The sequence below is a fragment of the Microcaecilia unicolor genome, chromosome 7 (genome assembly GCF_901765095.1).
Source record: "Microcaecilia unicolor chromosome 7, aMicUni1.1, whole genome shotgun sequence".
In the NCBI taxonomy this organism is placed as follows: Eukaryota; Metazoa; Chordata; class Amphibia; order Gymnophiona; family Siphonopidae; genus Microcaecilia; species Microcaecilia unicolor.
The window spans coordinates 123,855,524-123,870,298 of record NC_044037.1 but is presented as its reverse complement, the minus strand read 5'-3'; the positions used below and the strand labels follow the sequence as shown (position 1 = coordinate 123,870,298).

The following is a 14,775-nucleotide window of genomic DNA, read 5'->3' as shown; positions in this document are numbered from 1 at the left end:
ATTGAACCCAGTACCGATCCCTGAAGCACTCCACCACTCACCTCCCTTATGTCTGAGCAGATTCCATTCACCACCACTCTGTTGGTTAACCAGTTTCTAATCCAGTTCACCACTTTGGGTCCTAAATTTAGCCCGCTCTGTTTATTCATGAGTCTCCTATGAGGAATTGTATCAAAGGCTTTGCTGAAATCCAAGTAGACTACATCTAGTGCATACCCTTTATCCAGTTCTCTAGTCACCTGGTCAAAGAAATCAATCAGATTCATTTGGCAGGATTTTCCTTTGGCAAAACCATTTTGCCTCAGATTTTATAACCTATTGGGTTCTAGAAAAGTCACGATCCTTACCATCAGCAGCGACTCCATTATTTTTCCTACCACTGACATGAGGCTTATGAGCATGTAGTTTCCCACTTCTTCCCTGTCCAAGCTTTTGTGAAGAGGGACCACATCCGCTCATCTCCAATCCAATGGAACCTCTCCCTTTCTAAAGATCTATTAAATAAATCCTTAAGAGGTCCTGCCAGGATTTCTCTGAGCTCCCTCTGTATTCTGGGATGTCTCTAATCCAGCTCCATAGCTTTGTCCACTTTCAGATTTTAAAAAGTTTTTATAAACATTTTCTTCTGTGAATGGAGCAATATCCACTCCATTCCCAGATATACCCTCAACAGTCGACCGGGGTCCTTCTCCAGGATTTTCTTCTGTGAACACAGAAATATTGGTTTAGAATGTCCCACATCACAAAGTGATTCTCAGCATCTTTCAGTATTACTATTCCATTTCTAGCCTCTCTCATTTCCTCAATATATCTGAAAAGGTATTATCACCCGTCAACATCTTTAGCCATTTTTTCTTCCTCCTGAGCTTTTGCTTGCCTTATTTCCCTCTTTGCTTCTTTGAGTTTTATCTGGTAATCTTTCTGTGGTCCTCTTGTTGCGTTCTTCAGTATTTTTTGAATGCCACCTCTTTTGCCTTTACTTTTTCAGCCACTTGTTTGGAGAACCATATCAGTTTCCTGTGTCTCTTGTTTTTGTTTACTTTTCTTATATAAAGACAAAGATCTGCTGCCATATTTATAGCTGTTTTCAGTTTGGACCACAGCCTCTCCACTTCTCCTATTGCTGCCCATCCCAACTTGCTGGATGTGGATTGGAACTTCCCATCAGCAGTATTGGAAAGAAGCCGAGAGATTGTGGATGCCTACCAAACTGCTTTCCTCATACAAATGGTGATGGAACCCACATGGGATGGGGTGATGCTGGATCTAGTGCCCACAAATGGAGTGCAGACGCAGAAAACTCAAGTACGGGATTTCAGATTTACTGATTTTAGTGGAATAGGAGAGCATGTGAAGAAAAGCTAATTTATTTATTGCATTTGTATCCCCAAAAAGGTGGGAAAATGTGGGATACAAATGCAATAAATAAATTAGCTTTTCTTCACATGCTCTCCTATTCCACTAAAATCAGTAAATCTGAAATCCCGTACTTGAGTTTTCTGCGTCTGCACTCCATTTGTGGGCACTAGATCCAGCATCACCCCATCCCATGTGGGTTCCATCACCATTTGTATGAGGAAAGCAGTTTGGTAGGCATCCACAATCTCTCGGCTTCTTTCCAATACTGCTGATGGGAAGTTCCAATCCACATCCAGTAAGTTGAAATCTCCCAGCAGCACCACCTCTCCGCTTTTATTCCCAGTTTATGGATACCTTCAATCAGACCCTTCTCCAGATTCTCTATTTGTGCCAGAGATCTGTCTGATAACACCCATATAGATACAGGGTTCCATCAGGTCTTTCCTGGACTATCTATATCGCTCCCTTTTTTTCCTAGGTTCCCTGTATTTCAGCAACTTTAATACTGTTTCTCACATTTAGTGCCATTCTACCACCCCCCTTTGGCCCTCCCTATCCTTCCTAAAAAGATTATAGCCAGGTTGTGGTACTGTGAGCAAGGGCAGGCAATGAAGCCAGGTAAGACAAGCCAGACACACTCAGTAAATTACAGTGAAAGCAAATATAATATTTATAAAAGGTGTTTTCTAAGGGTTTCTGTTCACTTCACAGGAAGGGAGGAAGCAATATTCAAAGCTAATTCTGTAAACTTAACAGTGTCTATGAGTGGCCTGCTGCTAAAGGGCAACAACATATATGACTGTCTCTGAGCTCATAAGCACCTCTTCCTGGTTTCTGGCCTAGCCCCTAGATCCACAGTTACCAGCACAGTCTTTAGCGAGTACACAAGGTTGGCCTGCTGACAACCAGGTATATAAGTAGGTCCGTCATAACTACTATCCACTGCGGAGCATCCAGAGACATCCTCCTGGAAAGACTGGATGTCCGGAGCCACCAGCACAGACTGCCTTGCTCCTGAACTGGTAGATGCAATTTCCACAGAAGGGAGTCCCTCTGCAGCGGATCACCTGAAGAGAAGGGGCCTTTGCAGAGATCTCATATGTGCTCTGGCCCACGGCACCGCCTCTATTGTCGCAGCCATGGAACCCAAGACTTGAAGGTAATCCCTCGTGCACAGGAGTAATGTCAGCAGGAATTGATGAATCAAAGTCTGTTAACTTGAGAATTCTAGCTTGGGTAAGAAACACTCGACCCCTCTGAGTGTTGAAGCACACTCCCAGATAATCCATGAACTGGGATGGCTGTAGACGACTTTTCTGCAAGTTGACCACCCATCCAAGGGAATGAAGGAAATGGACCACCTCTCTGTGACCTGCAGACTCTCCTGGTACATTTTTGCTCTGATCGGCTAATCGTCCAGATAAGGATGAACAAAAATTCCGTCCCTCCTGAAGGCCGCTGCAAATACCACCATCACCTTGGTGAAGGTGCAAGGAGCCGTCACAATGCCCAAAACAGATAATGCTTGCAGAGGATTGCAAAGCGTAGAAAACGCTGATAAAAAGGACGAATCGGAATGTGAAGACAGGCCTCGGTAATGTCTAGGGCCGTCAAAAATTCTCCGGACCGCACTACTACTATGACCAAGCGAAGCATCTCCATACGAAAAGAGGAGACCTTGAGTACCCGGTTGATCGCGTTGTGGTCCAGAATTGGCCTGAAAGAACCTTCTTTCTTGGGGACGATGAAGTAGATGGAATACCGTTCCTGCCGGAGCTCCGCCAAGGGAACTAGACAAATAGCCTAAAGGTTGAGAAGCCTTTCCAGAGTGTCCCTGACGACAGCCACCTTGAAGTGAGACTGACAAGGAAACTCCAGAAATGCGTCTAACAGAGGACGTGCAAATTCTAAGGTGTACCCTTCTCGAATAACCTCCAGAACCCACTGGTTGAAGGTGATCTCCACCTCCAGTAAAACTGCGCCAAACGTGCTCCTACAAGAACTAGGTCCCTGCCCTCTCTGTGAGCTCCCCGAAAAGACTGATTCCTCTGGAAAAAAATGGGATTGTTGAACCGGAGACGCATTACCTGATCTAAAGCGATAAAAATGGTGACCCCGGATAGAAAACAAACTGTGCCCAGAAGCACAGGCTGATCTTCAGGAAGTCTCGGGACCTTTGTCTTCCTCAAACTGCGGACTAACTTGTCCAAGTCCTCACCGAACAATAAGGAACCCCGAAAGGGAAACTAACTGAGCTTAGACTTAGAGGCCGCATCCGCTGTCCAACTCCGAAGCCAAAGAGACCTTCTAGCAGCCATAGACTTGGTGACGTGCGCAGCAAATCGTACGAAGGCCAAATCCATCTCGAGCTTCGCCACCTCAGCATCAATGGCTGACAAATCATCCGAACATCTATCAAGCACTCTCTCTGACCACCTGGCAACTAAAGATCCGCAGATGGCTGTCTGCACTGCCAAGGCTGACACATCGAAGTTACTCTTCAACAACAGCTCCATACGGCAGTCCTAAACATCCTTAAGTGCTGCGGGCACTGTATTCCGCTTAGTGACTGCCGAGATCACCGGAACCACCACAGCTGGCTTCAAGAGGGATCTTTCAAGAGGGATGTCAGCCTCAGGGACCGGGTAGAGACAAACCTCCGATTTAGCGGGCCTAAAGTCCGAATCAGGGACATCCCACTGTGCCTGAACAACATCTCTGATGAATAGGAAAAGTCTTGCCTGGTTTACGGACTCCCTTTATTAGAAGACTAGGAAAAAAATGCCCGTTTCTGAGCGCAATGAAACGGGCGCTAGCAAGGGGCTCCCTCCCTCCGTCCCTCCGAGCTACTTGCCTTGTTCGGGGTTCGCGTCACTGTGTGTGGGGAGGGGTTTTTTTTTGCTGCGCCTCCGTGGCTGTGCCTGTGGTGTTTCCGTTTCGGCCCTCGAGTGTCATAGCTCCGCCCTCGACGTCATGATGTTTTGACGCAAGGGCGGTGCAGACACTCCAGAGCACACCGGATATCTCGGGCGCCTCAACTTCTGTGGAGGCTTCAGAACGTTGGGGTTGCCTTTTATATAGAGAGATCCACCTTACGTGGCTTTGCAGCAGGAGACTCCTCTTTCTCAAAACGTAAGGTGGAGGAAACCAAGGAAATTAATTCCTGCAAATCTTCTTTGTGAAACATTCTAAGGACAGAAGGGTCTTCCCCATGGATAAAAGGATCAGCCTCTGAATTCCCCTGACCAGAGTCCTCCTCCAAAATGCCTCCATGAGAAAAATCCTGTTCCTCTAAGGATGGCATCTCCTGATCGGGATCAGACCCAAGGTCTTTGTCCAGAACCCAGGATTCTCTGGACCTCTTAGTTGCTACTAACTGTCCTTCTGAAGGTCTTTTCCCAGAAACTACAGGAGAAAGATTAGATTGCTGCAACATAAATGCTTTATACGTTTGCATCACAAATTCAGAATGAAACTCCTCCCATCCAACCCTGCAGGGAAAATGGAAAGACGTTCTGCATGTACCTGCTCTGAAGGAACCAGCAGAGAAGCAGACTGCTCCGCCAGCCTGGCAGGAGCAGCCAAAATGGCAGTGGTTCCCGCCAAAACCGGAACCGCTGATTTCTCCTTCCCTGCTGTTGAGTCTTTACAACCCACTGACTGAACCAGCAAAATCAAAGCAGAGAGACCTGCTTCAGAGAAGCTATCAATTGCGGTGCAGTACTTGCAGCAGCCGCTAGCACTTAACCCGCGGTGCTGACAGAAAGCGCAGCGGTGGACCTTTCAGCCATGCTTCAAGCAAACATCAGCGCGTTGTTTTTTTTTTTTTTAACTTAGCGTGTCGGAGGGGAAACAGAGAACAGCCGCTGACAAGAAACAGCAAGAGAGCTGGCTTGCACATTCACCCCTTAACGCTGTGCAAACTAAGCTTCTCTTGTTTTTTTTTTTTTTGGGGGGGGGGGGGGGGTTCTGTATAGAAAACAGCTGCCTCTCCCTGCCTAGCCGCACTTCCCTTGAAGAGGCTTAGGCAAATATTTTATTTATTTATTGCATTTGTACCCCATATTTTCCCACCTCTTTGCAGGCTCAATGTGGCTTACATTACATTATGAATAGTGGAAATCTATAAGAAAATATACATTTAGTATTCCTTAAGGATCTTGGGTAACATAATAGTAAGGCAAGGTAGTAGAATAATGAGCAATATACATTTAGTATTGCTTAAGGATCTTGGGTAATATGATAATAGTTAAGCAGGATAGTAGAGTAACAAACTAATTTCGTGAGTTGAATTTCTTTAAGCAGTTCTGGATATTTGTGTAATGGTTCACATTTGTTAATCTTTGTGGTATGCCTTGTCAAAGAGATGGGTCTTCAGTAGTTTGCGGAAGTTGGCTAGTTCATGGATCGTCTTCAAGTTGTGCGGCAGCACATTCCAGAATTGTGTGCTCAAGTAGGAAAAGGTTGACTCATGCGTTAGTTTGTATTTTAGACATCTGCAGTTGGGGAACTGAAGATTGAGGAATGTGCGGGATGATTTTTTAGCATTCCTGGGTGGTAAGTCTATCAGGTCTGACATGTAAACTGGAGCGTCTCTGTGAATGATTTTGTGAACTAGGGTACATATTTTGAACGTGATGCGTTCTTTAAGTGGGAGCCAGTGTAGTTTTTCTCGCAGGGGTTTAGCACTTTCATATTTTGTTTTTCCAAATATGAGTCTGGCTGCAGTGTTTTGGGCTGTTTGTAATTTCTTGATTATTTGCTCTTTGCAGCCAGCATAGAGAGCGTTGCAATAGTCTAGATGGCTAAGTACCATTCATTGTATCAGGTTGCGGAAGACGGTCCTTGGGAAGAAAGGTCTTACTCTTTTTAGCTTCCACATTGAGTGGAACATCTTCTTGGTTGTGTTCTTCGCTTGATTCTCAAGTGTTAGGTGTCGATCAATAGTAACTCTGAGAATTTTTAGGGTGTCCGAAATTGGGAGATTCAATTTTAGTGTACTGATGGTGGTGAATTTGTTCGTGTTATGTTGAGAGGTGAGTATTAGGCATTGGGTTTTTTCTGCATTGAGTTTCAGCTTAAATGCATCCGCCCATGAGTGCATGATATGTAAACTCTGGTTGATGTCATTGGAAATTTCCTTTAGATCTTGTTTAAATGGGATGTAGATCGTTACGTCATCTGCATATATGTATGAGTTGAGGTTTTGGTTTGATAGTAGTTTGGCCAATGGTATCATCATTAAGTTGAATAAGGTCGGTGAGAGGGGGGATCCCTGTGGAACTCCGCATTCAGATATCCATGTGGCTGATGTAGTCGAGTTAGATGTAAGAGACGCTATATCAGGGAGGATTTGGGAGGGGAGGGACTTGGCCACCTGGGTGTAACACCCCCGAGGCTGGAATAGATCCCCGTCGACCTCGGCCTCCAAAGAACAGGTACAGACAAACCCCAGATGCACAGAAGGGAAAAGAAACTACCCAAAACACAGAATTAAAAAAAAACTCACAGAGAAAGAAAACAGAGCCCCTTCCACCTGCTGGAGACTGAGATACTAGATCTTTCTCTACTTAGCAAGGGCTCTTATTGGCTCACTCTATAGAGCAGAATTCTCAGTCTCCACCTGCTGGAAGGCGTGAACAACCTATCAGTCACAATCTGGGCCAGTTCGGAAGGCCTCTAAGGAACACCTATTTGTATATGATGTATGTACAGGTTTCCTCAGGGGCACAGCAGGGACTGCATTGGCACTTATGCATGTATAAATTACATGCATAAGTGCCAATGCTTACTGGCACATATACGGACACTTATTCTTGCCTTAGAGCAAGTTTAGTTTTGTGTGGCAGGCTTTGGGGGTCAGTTTTAAAAAGGTACATATGCACAGTTGTCTTTATAAAATCAGAACAATAAACCTGTGTACCTTCCCAGACTAGACACCTTTTACAAAAATTACAATCCTTGTGCTCATGCACAGCCCTCTACGGGAACCACACAGCCACAGTGTGAAATCTGTGACCCCAGGACACACTGTTATAATAATGTATGTATTTTAATATTTATTGCTTTCTCTACAACAAGGCTGCCAGAAATGAGGTGCATTATTTAAAAGTAACATTTTATTAAACACAATACAAAGTGATAAAAATATAATTCCACAAAAGAAAATCATTCACTCCCAAATGCAGTTTAAGGCATCCATGTCTTCAGGCTCTTTTTAAAACCTACCAGATCCTGAGATAACCACAGCTCTCAAGAGAATTTCATATTTTGGGGAGCCACTAAAGCAAAGGCTCTCATCCTTATCACTCCTGAGGAAACTCTGCACAAAAAAAGGTTAAATTCTGTGCTCAATAGAGTCGATATTCAGCATGGTTTAAATGGACAGAAGAGGCAGACTCCTGCCTGCTTAAACCACGCCTAACATCCTGGTCACCAATATTCTGTGGCACTTAAATGAGCAATGCTGCTAAATCCCACTGCTGCTCCTTGTGATCTAGGGCAAGTCACTTAACCCTCCATTGCCTCAGGTACAAACTTAGAATGTGAGCCCTCCTGGGACAGAGAAATATCCAGTGTACCTGAATGTAACTCACCTTGAGTTACTACTGAAAAAAGGAGTGAGCAAAATACAAACAAATAAATAAATACATAAACATCAGTTCTGACTACCAAAGCACTGCCTGGTTAGTGCCACATCAGACAGTGGATGAAGCTGGAATGGAGCCACCAGTGCCTGTATAGCTAAGTGGACAAATAGGACTGCTTTTATGTGCAGTCCTATCTTAGCCTCTCCTGCCCATTTAAACCACACAAAATCAACCTAACTGTGTAGAGAATTTAACTTTTTTTTGCACAGGACTCCCCCAGAAGTAACTAGGAAGAGACCCGAGATGCCAAGTTACCCAGTTCCAGGCTAGAAAGGTTTGCACAGTCCTGGATTTCTGACCACCCTATCCTGGTGCGTTATGGGACATGCTGCACTGATTTCAATAGGCAGGATTAGGCTCTACAAATCCCATACCGCTTTGGGATGTAAGTTCAAAACCAGCATTGGCAAAAAAAATCTCCAGCCTAGAAGTGAGTAATTTGGCATCTGTATGAGACATTCTTCTATGGTGGTAATCCAGATGTAGATTTTCCTCTCTTGAGTGATGTGATTATGTGTACTTTTATATACAGTGGGGGAAATAAGTATTTGATCCCTTGCTGATTTTGTAAGTTTGCCCACTGACAAAGACATGAGCAGCCCATAATTGAAGGGTAGGTTATTGGTAACAGTGAGAGATAGCACATCACAAATTAAATCCGGAAAATCACATTGTGGAAAGTATATGAATTTATTTGCATTCTGCAGAGGGAAATAAGTATTTAATCCCTCTGGCAAACAAGACCTAATACTTGGTGGCAAAACCCTTGTTGGCAAGCACAGCGGTCAGACGTCTTCTGTAGTTGATGATGAGGTTTGCACACATGTCAGGAGGAATTTTGGTCCACTCCTCTTTGCAGATCATCTCTAAATCATTAAGAGTTCTGGGCTGTCGCTTGGCAACTCGCAGCTTCAGCTCCCTCCATAAGTTTTCAATGGGATTAAGGTCTGGTGACTGGCTAGGCCACTCCATGACCCTAATGTGCTTCTTCCTGAGCCACTCCTTTGTTGCCTTGGCTGTATGTTTTGGGTCATTGTCGTGCTGGAAGACCCAGCCACGACCCATTTTTAAGGCCCTGGCGGAGGGAAGGAGGTTGTCACTCAGAATTGTACGGTACATGGCCCCATCCATTCTCCCATTGATGCGGTGAAGTAGTCCTGTGCCCTTAGCAGAGAAACACCCCCAAAACATAACATTTCCACCTCCATGCTTGACAGTGGGGACGGTGTTCTTTGGGTCATAGGCAGCATTTCTCTTCCTCCAAACACGGCGAGTTGAGTTCATGCCAAAGAGCTCAATTTTTGTCTCATCTGACCACAGCACCTTCTCCCAATCACTCTCGGCATCATCCAGGTGTTCACTGGCAAACTTCAGACGGGCCGTCACATGTGCCTTCCGGAGCAGGGGGACCTTGCGGGCACTGCAGGATTGCAATCCGTTATGTCGTAATGTGTTACCAATGGTTTTCGTGGTGACAGTGGTCCCAGCTGCCTTGAGATCATTGACAAGTTCCCCCCTTGTAGTTGTAGGCTGATTTCTAACCTTCCTCATGATCAAGGATACCCCACGAGGTGAGATTTTGCGTGGAGCCCCAGATCTTTGTCGATTGACAGTCATTTTGTACTTCTTCCATTTTCTTACTATGGCACCAACAGTTGTCTCCTTCTCGCCCAGCGTCTTACTGATGGTTTTGTAGCCCATTCCAGCCTTGTGCAGGTGTATGATCTTGTCCCTGACATCCTTAGACAGCTCCTTGCTCTTGGCCATTTTGTAGAGGTTAGAGTCTGACTGATTCACTGAGTCTGTGGACAGGTGTCTTTCATACAGGTGACCATTGCCGACAGCTGTCTGTCATGCAGGTAACGAGTTGATTTGGAGCATCTACCTGGTCTGTAGGGGCCAGATCTCTTACTGGTTGGTGGGGGATCAAATACTTATTTCCCTCTGCAGAATGCAAATAAATTCATATACTTTCCACAATGTGATTTTCCGGATTTAATTTGTGATGTGCTATCTCTCACTGTTACCAATAACCTACCCTTCAATTATGGGCTGCTCATGTCTTTGTCAGTGGGCAAACTTACAAAATCAGCAAGGGATCAAATACTTATTTCCCCCACTGTATATATATATATATATATATATATATAAACTGGTCTGTCCTCCACCTTGAACTTAAGGGTTAAGCAGATTATAAATGCAGACATTAAATTAAATCAGCCAGCACCCACATAACTTCGGAGTAGACAACTAAGCAGGAAAGATACGGTATCCTGATAGTGAGGTTGCAAAAGAGACTGTAGTAGAACAGGAGTCCCTAAATAAAAATCAGACAAAAGTGAGTGGCCTAGTGGTTAGGGTGGTGGACTTTGGTCATGGGGAACTGAGGAACTGAGTTTGATTCCCACTTCAGGCACAGGCAGCTCCTTGTGACTCTGGGCAAGTCACTTAACCCTCCATTGCCCCATGTAAGCCGCATTGAGCCTGCCATGAGTGGGAAAGCGCGGGGTACAAATGTAACAAATAAATAAATAAATAAATTAGTACTGTCAAGTACTAAGCATGATGTAAATAGGAGCAACAAACACAGTTTGAAATGTCTATATGCGAATGCCAGAAGCCTAAGAAATAAGATGGGAGAGTTAGAATATATTGCACTAAATTAAAAATTAGATATAATAGGCATCTCTGAGACCCGGTGGAAGGAGGCTAACCAGTGGGACACTGTCATACCGGGGTACAAATTATACTGTTGTGATAGGGTGGATCGAATTGGTGGAGGGGTAGCATTGTATATTAACGAGAGCCTTGAATCAAATAGATTGAAAATTCTGCAGGAAACAAAACACTTCTTGGAATCACTGTGGATTGAAATTCCATGTGTAAAGGAGAAAAGGATAATGATAGGAGTGTACTACCGTCCGCCTGGCCAGGATGAACAGACGGATGCAGAAATGTTAAAAGAAATTAGGGACGCAAACCTGGGCAACACAATAATAATGGGTGATTTCAATTACCCTGATATTGATGGGTAAATGTAACATCGGGACACGCTAGGGAGGTAAAATTCCTTGATGAAATCAAGGACAGCTTTATGGAGCAGCTGGTACAGGAACCGACGAGAGAAGGAAAAATTCTAGACTTAGTCCTTAGTGGAGCGGGAGGTAATGGTGCTGGGGCCGCTTGATAACAGTGATCATGATTGGATTTGATATTAGCTTTGAAGTAAGTATACATAGGAAATCAAATACGTTAGCGTTTAACTTTAAAAAAAGGAGACTATGATAAAATGAGAACGATGAAAACAAACTTAGAGGAGCGACTGCGAGGGTCAAAAATTTACATCAGGCGTGGATGCTGTTCAAAAACACCATCCGCGTATTAAAAAAGGAGGACGGAAGACCAAACAACAGCCGGCGTGGTTAGTGAGGTGAAGGAAGCTATTAGAGCTAAAAGAAAATCCTTCAGAAAATGGAAGAAGGAACCGACTGAAAATAATAAGAAACAGCATAAGGAATGTCAAGTCAAATGCAAAGCGCTGATAAGAAAAGCTAAGAGGGACTTCGAAAAAAAGATTGCGTTGGGGGCAAAAACACATAGTAAACATTTTTTTAGGTATATTAAAAGCAGGAAGCCGGCAAAAGAATCAGTTGGTCCTAGATGACCGAGGAGTAAAAGGGGCGTTCAGGGAAGACAAACGTTGCAATTAATTCTTTGCTTCGGTCTTCACCGAGGAAGATTTGGGTGGGATATCGGTGCCAGAAATGGTATTCGAAGCTGACGAGTCAGAGAAACTTAATGAATTCTCTGTAAACCTGGAGGATGTAATGGGGCAGTTCTACAAACTGAAGAGTAGCAAATCTCCTGGACTGGATGGTATTCATCCCAGAGAACTGATAGAACTAAAAAATGAGCTTGCGGAGCTATTGTTAGAAATATGTAATTTATCCTTAAAATTGAGCGTGGTACCGGAAGATTGGAGGGTGGCCAAGGTAACGCTGATTTTTAAAAAAGGTTCCAGAGGAGATCCAGGAAATTATAGACCGGTGAGTCTGACGTCGGTGCCGGGCAAAATGGTAGAGACTATTATTAAGAACAAAATTACAGAGCATATTCAAAAGCATGGATTAATGAGACAAAGTCAACATGGATTTAGTGAAGGGAAATCTTGCTTCACCAATCTACTACATTTCTTTGAAGGGGTGAACAAACATGTGGATAAAGGGGAGCCGGTTGATATTGTGTATCTGGATTTTCAGAAGGCGTTTGACAAAGTACCTCATGAAAGACTCCAGAGGAAACTGGAGAGTCATGGGATAGGAGGTAGTGTTCTATTGTGGATTAAAAACTGGTTAAAAGATAGAAAACAGAAAGTAGGGTTAAATGGTCAGTATTCTCAATGGAGAAGGGTAGTTAGTGGGGTTCCCCAGGGCTCTAAGCTGGGACCCCTGCTTTTTAACATATTTATAAATGACCTACAGATGGGAGTAACTAGTGAGGTCTCTGTTCCCCCTTCCCAAAACATGCCCTGCTTCTTTCTCACCACCCCTCCCCTCCCCCATGGCATACACAGCTTACTCTGCCCTCCATTCCTCTGGCACATCTCCCAGCCTTGTGGTACACTTCTATTCAGCTTTCTCCAGCCTCCCCCCCCCCCCCCAATCACATGGTAAAAGAAGTCATCAAATAGTAGCTGCACATCAGGCTACTCTGCCAGCCTATTCATACTCATTTGAAGGACCAGAATTCTGTACAGCTCAGTGTGGCCCAAGACAACAAGAGCAGGAGGAGGATGCAATTCAATGTAAAGTCATTCACCTTCTCCTCTTCTGATTGCTGCAGAAAGGGAAAGAGAGGCACTTGAGCCTTTGCTGATTTGTCTCCTGCTGTGGACATTACTTACCCCAAATTCTGCATTGTGCAGCTGTACAAACTTCCCCCAGGAGTCCAATCTAATCTCAGATGCTGAGAGGACTCGTGGCAACATGGCTCAGAACCTCAGCTTACAAACTTGTTGAAAATGCTCTAACTTTTAAATATTTCAGTGCCACATCATGCCTGGGCCTGGAAGATATTGGCACCCACAGGCAGGATCCTAGAGCAGTGGGAAGGGAAGTTCTCTCTCTCAGACATCATAGAGCATGGCACCATAGCAAGCAAAATGAGGCTGCTGTTTCCAGTTATTTAGAGCATTCAAATTTTGGCACCCTAGGCACACGCCTCTGCCTCAATTGTACATACATTTAAACACTAGGCACAACAAGCCTTTTAACCTGTACTCTACAACAAAACAGGATGACAATGAAGCTTTTTGCTAAACCAGCATATATTCTCATCTCTTTATCTGTATTAATACCTTTGTATTCCTATATGAGGTCTGTGACACAACTACATTGTAATAATAACGATGCTGAGACATTTGTACTTCTGTGGGGATGACAGTGCGAGATCCGTGGTACCAGGGCATTGTAAGAATAATAATTTAAAAATTACACTCACCTTGTATAGCTGTGCAGCCTCCTCTATGGGCATCACAGTGTGAGATCTGTGATTCTGGGACTCACTGCTACAACCACCTACCATTTTCTTATCCTCATCATACCACAGTTTAAAATTTTCTTCATATTCCTCATACAGCTTCCCTCCTTTTTGTCTATCTTTCTTTGGACAAAACTTTTTCATGATTTGTGTGATATTTTCCATTTGCTGGTTAGCTCTGAGGTTCCTTTTCTGAGATGTTTTCTTGCATTGAGGGCATGAGAAGTTTGTATCTATCCCCTCCCAGCTCTGAGTGATACAGGAGCGACAGAAGTTGTCCCCACATTCTAAAGTCACTGGGTCTGTAAAATAATCCAAACAAAGAAAGCAAGAAGCTTCTTCTCGGAGCCTCTTAGCATGGCTTACAGCAGCCATGCTTCTTGCAGGAAATAAAGGAAGGTTCTTTGCGCTTTCATTTGCTGCTAGTGAGTTTAAACATAAGGGAGTGGCTTTCAGGGACAAAAACTCAACAGCAATTTGCAGACAGCGCCATCTGGGAGCCTCCTGGCCTGTGAAGGAGCAGCTATTAACAGCAAAATATGTTTAGTCTTGTCTTGAGGAAATTCTACGAAAAGGAAAAAAAAAATCTGTGCACAATAGCTGAAAATTCTGCAGCTCTATATTGTGTAATTTTGACAAATAATCAGTTTTTGAATTATAATGATGTAATCTACCACGCAGAAAAAATGTTCTCTTTCAAAGACCCAGGATTTTTTAGGATTTAGGGCTGAATTCCCTCAGGAATACTATGAGAATGCACCATAAATTTAGAGCTGCCAAATTACCCATTCCAGGAGGAAGACTTTTTGGGCAGTCCTGATCTTAAACATACATCCTGGTTTTAAGCATACATACATGCTTTTGTGTTTCACTTATATATTCTGATATTTGTCAACATTTGCTTATTTCTGATCTGAAAAAGAAGGGTCACCTTCAAAACAGGGGTGTAGCTAGGTGGGGCCACAGGGGCATGGGCCCCCGCAGATTTAGACATGGCAACCCTGCTTTCACCCCCCCCTGCCGATCCTCCCCCGCCACATTCAACCCCCCCACCACCACCGCCAACCCTCCCCCAGGACGTCAAGACTCACAGAAACAGAATCCAGATCTGCGAATGCGCCAGACTTGGAGACCAGCACTGAAGGGGACTTCAGCTGGTGGGGGTTGGGGGCCCCCACCAGCAAAGGTATCTAATGGCGGCAGCAGCGGGGGAGGGTTTGCGGCAGCG

At 44.3% G+C, this 14,775-nt stretch overlaps 1 protein-coding gene across 3 annotated transcripts in view; it reads right to left on the bottom strand.

Moving 5' to 3' along the window:
• Positions 1 to 13,953, bottom strand: part of LOC115474661 (E3 ubiquitin-protein ligase TRIM39-like) — a 170,157-nt gene extending 156,204 nt beyond the window's left edge. For all 3 annotated transcript variants that reach the window (XM_030210253.1, XM_030210252.1, XM_030210254.1), the window contains exon 1: positions 13,509 to 13,953. In XM_030210253.1, coding sequence (XP_030066113.1) covers positions 13,509 to 13,922 — 414 coding nt within the window. In that variant the 5' untranslated portion in view covers positions 13,923 to 13,953. The remainder of the gene's footprint in view (positions 1 to 13,508) is intronic.
• Positions 13,954 to 14,775: the final 822 nt, after the last annotated feature.